The sequence below is a fragment of the Plectropomus leopardus genome, unplaced genomic scaffold (assembly GCF_008729295.1).
Source record: "Plectropomus leopardus isolate mb unplaced genomic scaffold, YSFRI_Pleo_2.0 unplaced_scaffold18910, whole genome shotgun sequence".
NCBI lineage: Eukaryota > Metazoa > Chordata > Actinopteri > Perciformes > Serranidae > Plectropomus > Plectropomus leopardus.
In genome coordinates, this window is record NW_024620398.1 from 1 (window position 1) to 4,514 (window position 4,514).

The window sequence follows — 4,514 nt, forward strand, 5'->3', positions numbered from 1 at the left end:
ATAAGTACAGCTGTCAAAAAGTCTCTTTCTGATTAGAGGGAAAGCTAAACTTAAAAAGGAAACTCACTCACTGTAACGAATCAACCCACTTAATCAAAGTTAGAGATGAGAAAGTACAGGAAATTGCATACCCGGACATGAGGGAGTAACTGTGCATGCATATGTACTGAATCTACCACTGTGAAGAGAGATAACATTAGAAACAACTTATCTTCTCAGAGACTTCTGAGAAGATAAGTTTTCTGGGCTTACTGCTACCCTGTTTTTGTTGTTGTTTGTTTTAGACTTCTCACAGACACTCACATGTCACATAAAGTCACTTTAAAAGGCTCAATTCCACATCCCAGGAGAATATGTTTTATACATGTATGTGCAGTCATTTTTGCATTTGTTATTAAAGCAACAACCAAAACCACTTGTGCAACAGTTTGATGGTGTTTGGAGCAACCAATATGCTGATGTACGTAAAGGCCACATACAGTAATTTGAGGCAATGTCCAGATGAAAAAGAAAATTATAAATTGGATAGGTTCCTCTTATGTTTTCAATCAGTTTTTATGAGAAATTCAAATATAAAGAGGGGCAATATCTAGCTATGTCAGGGTCTACATTAGGCAGCCCAGAACAACATTTTTGGGGCATCGAAGCTTGGTTGAGATATATTTGTGAATAATCAAAGCTTAGAGGGGGGCATGAGAAACAAGGGGACATTTTTTGGAACATAAGTGTTCAGTGATTGCATGTAAAATAACCATAGTTACTAGAAAGAGGAGTAATTTATGAGACGGCTAAATGATGTTGTATTATTATTTCTTAATTAATGGGCTACTGGGGATTTTTCGGGTAATAGTATTTAAAAAAAAAAAGGTGCATTCTAATATGCTACTGATCAGGACATTGATAACCATGGCAACAATCGAAGCTTTGAAGCATCCCAGTCAGCCCTGCAGTGCATTTTCACCTCTGAATGGACGGTCTTACTCACCAGCATGACAACACACCAGTTGAGGATTCCTCTGTAGTTGCTGTAGCCACTGGCCGAACTCAAGAGAGACTCCTGGAGGACGTGACAGCTGCAGGGAAAGACAAAGTCAACAGTTTATATACAGTAATGATTTTTAGGGCTGATAAAGCTCTTTACATTCCATCCCGCCTGTTTGTCTCCATGAGTTCGGGGTAGAAATAAGTGGGTGCATCCCTCGAGTCACTCTCAAACCATGTACAGAATTTTAAAATTGAACTTAACAAGAAAATGTCATGATGAAAAGAACAAGAGTTTAATTTTGATGTTGGTCTGTGGTTTAGAGGTTGTGTAATTTAAACTGACAGGTCCTAGTGACTCATAGGGTCAGGTCTAGGGGTTAGGGTGGGGGTGTACTGAGCAATATGGTAAAAAATAAATGCACATTTTCACTTTGAGAGAGAGTTGAGGACCCATGATGTAGCACAAATGCTTATGTTTGTGAAATATTAAGTACCTCTATTTGTTAATTGTATGTTTACTATTTGACTTTCCTGTTGCAGTATTTACAAAACACTATGGCTCATGTTCAGGCATTTGGTTAACTGGTTGCATGGTGCTTTTACTTACACTAAAGAAACCCAAAAGTTGGGATATATTTTTTTATACTAGCCCTACTGGCATTTAAACTGCAATGAGAGTTGCGAAATGTAGGTTAAAGGTATTGACCCCAGTGTCCAAAGGGCGTTGTGAAAACTGGGCCTATTCATCAGGCAGAAATTTTTACACAATCATACATGACATAGAGACAGCAGAGTGGAGATGAAAGCAAAGGGTGAGTAGAGCAAGATACAGGAATGAAAAAAAACAGCAACAAAGAAGGAGGGGATACTTTTAAAGATGTACGAGGAGAAAGTGGATGAAGGCAAAGCGCAGGAGAGAATAGACAGAGAGGTGAAACAGGATAGAAAGATAAGGTGGGGCAGCATTAAACAGAGACAGGTATACAAAGAGCAAAGGTGAAATGAGGTGAAGAGACAGGGGTGGATTGAGTAAGTAAAGAAAGAAGGGAGCGTTTAAAGAGAGTGAATATTAGTGGGTTTCCTCAATAAGTGCCAGGACACTCATGGCAAGACCAGACGAGCAGAGAAACGTGCAGACAGAACCGTAGTAAGCAAGCACAGGATTGCAAAAGCAGACACTGTTGTTTCACAGTTGCTGTAATACAGGAAAGTGACACTATATGCATGCCACACACAAATCATCCAGTTGGCAAGACCAGTCTTTACATCTTAAAGTCCAAAAGATGAAAAAAAAAACCCCAAAACAACTAAGCTCTTAGCAGGTCATAACAATATGCTTCGCTTCTACGGAAATACATGTTTTTAAAGGTGAAGATATATCTTTGGGCGTGTTGCCATAAAATGTTCAGGGTAAGGGTCAGTCTATTGTGTCTTCTCTCACAATGCCTGTTCTCACTCATGTACTATATCTGTTTATCTGTACTATGTCTTTAGGAGTACAACTGTATCTGGGCTTACTGCTGCCCTTCTTTAAAAAAAAGTTTCATTTAAAGCAAAGTGGCTGAAATGATACTTTACATGTAAACAAAAATCCACAATGCATGATGACCATAGAATACTTATAACCCAGTAAATCAATATATTGTAGAGATTGTGTTATGAGACTTGGTATCATCTTAGATTTTGGATATCGTAATATCATAAGTGTTGGCTTTTCCTGGTTTTAAAGGCTGAATAAAAATAAAGTGATGTAATTTTCTGATCTGAACTGATAGCTGATTGCCTTTACCACTTAGTAATTATATCGACATTATTGATGATTACTTATTAAAAATCTCATTGTGTAAATATTTTGTGATAGCACCAATGAGAAACCCTGCAATATCATGCAATATTGATATGTGAGGGACTGTGGTTGTGGCAACAATGTGCGATATTCACAGTACGATACCTGTCTCAGAAAATGTCAATGTTTTCGTGATATCACAGTATTACACAGTTATTTATGATTATCAGTTAAAAGTAGCTTAAAAGGCATGAAAACCTAAGTTTTTCAAGGTTGAGCAAACATTTAATTATAACTGAAACCGGAGATTATGTTGTCAATGAAAATGAAATAAAATGGCAATGAGGGAGATAAAGAGATGGACATGTGTGGCAGAAATTCACCATCTGATTGCACTGATTGATTGCAAGGAGCATAAATAACAGGGTATGATTACCTTCAACTTTCATACCAAGCATATCTTGAAAGTGGTACATCTCCTGCAACCTTATGAGGTCCTTGGTCAAGATATTGTAATATAAGATTTTCTCCATATTGCCCATGCAGCTTACCCACAGTTATGGTAGTTTGTTCAGAGCTTGCACCAAATATATACCACCAACACACCACTAATGTGTAAGTAATTAAGTTTTTATTTTATTTAAAGAAAATTGTTGGACATGTCCTGCAATTTGGTTTTCTATTATGTCAATTGTGTTCTGTTTTATTGCTGTTTGCATCTGTATTTATCTGATTTGGTATTTTGTGCATGTTCAGCAATCTCGTCAACTGTGGTTGTCTTTATTTATAAATGCACTCTATGAATAAAGTTTGACTTGACATGGAGGGTGAATTTCCAATCCTCAAGGTAAAGTTATTTTGTATAGAAGTATACAATATTAGGGGACAGCATCTTTGGTTTTTGTCACTAAACCTGAGCTACAGGACATCACAGTGGCCCCATGGTCTGATAAACAAGCTAATATAACCCAGTCAGAAAGATAATTAGCTAAAGAAAAAAACAAAATAAAAGGAGACGTTACACAAATGAGTAACATCTGCGTAAATGGCATAGCCTATAGTAAAAATGAAGACAGAAGAAACCCTTTAATGTTGTTATGAAATACAGCTAGTTTCTGTCATTTCAGTTACCGTTAGTTTGCGCACGTGACGTTGGCACGTAGCATTAATGTCTTTTAAATAAATGTAACGGTTACCTGAGTCTCTCGTTAAAATCTTCCACCACAGTCTTCTGTTTCCTCGGACTGGTTATCATCTCTTTGTCCGCCTCTCTGTTCACCTTCCCGTTATTACTCACATGTCCAGACACCTCGTATGTTTTGCCTTTAGCGGGGTACTGTGGGGATTTCTCCCCGGCATCGTGCCACTTGCTCCCGTTGACTTGTTTCACCGCTCCGCCTCCGCTACCGGAGATGGTCGTTCTCCTCCGGCGGGTTGCGGGCCCTTTCATTTCGCCTCTGTCGCTCATTTCGGCGGATTTAATTGCGCAGTTTTTACCTGCCTGACATTGCTGGTTAACCTGCAGTCACTTGTTTGTGTGTTTCCAGCCGCTGCGTTACATCGAGAGCTAAATGAATAGTCCCAAGTCGTGTCAGAGCTGCTCCTTATGAATGATAAGACGTTTCATCACTACAGCTCATGTTGCAATTGTCATAAGGGTTGCCAGGTCCTGTGTTTTCAACTGACATCCCCCTGTGGAGCATAAGTCATAATACACTTCCGGATTAGCTGCTGGATACTGCTG

At 38.7% G+C, this 4,514-nt stretch overlaps 1 protein-coding gene across 1 annotated transcript; it reads right to left on the bottom strand.

The window, feature by feature from the left end:
- Window positions 1-961: 961 nt before the first annotated feature.
- Window positions 962-4,400, bottom strand: LOC121965177 (diacylglycerol O-acyltransferase 1-like; the record flags this gene model as incomplete). Its single annotated transcript, XM_042515336.1, has 2 exons — window positions 3,967-4,400; window positions 962-1,073 (listed from the first exon to the last, which is right to left on the bottom strand). Coding segments are annotated over exons 1-2 (384 nt in total), but the record flags the coding sequence as incomplete, so codon positions are not given.
- Between the last annotated feature and the right edge of the window lie 114 nt (window positions 4,401-4,514).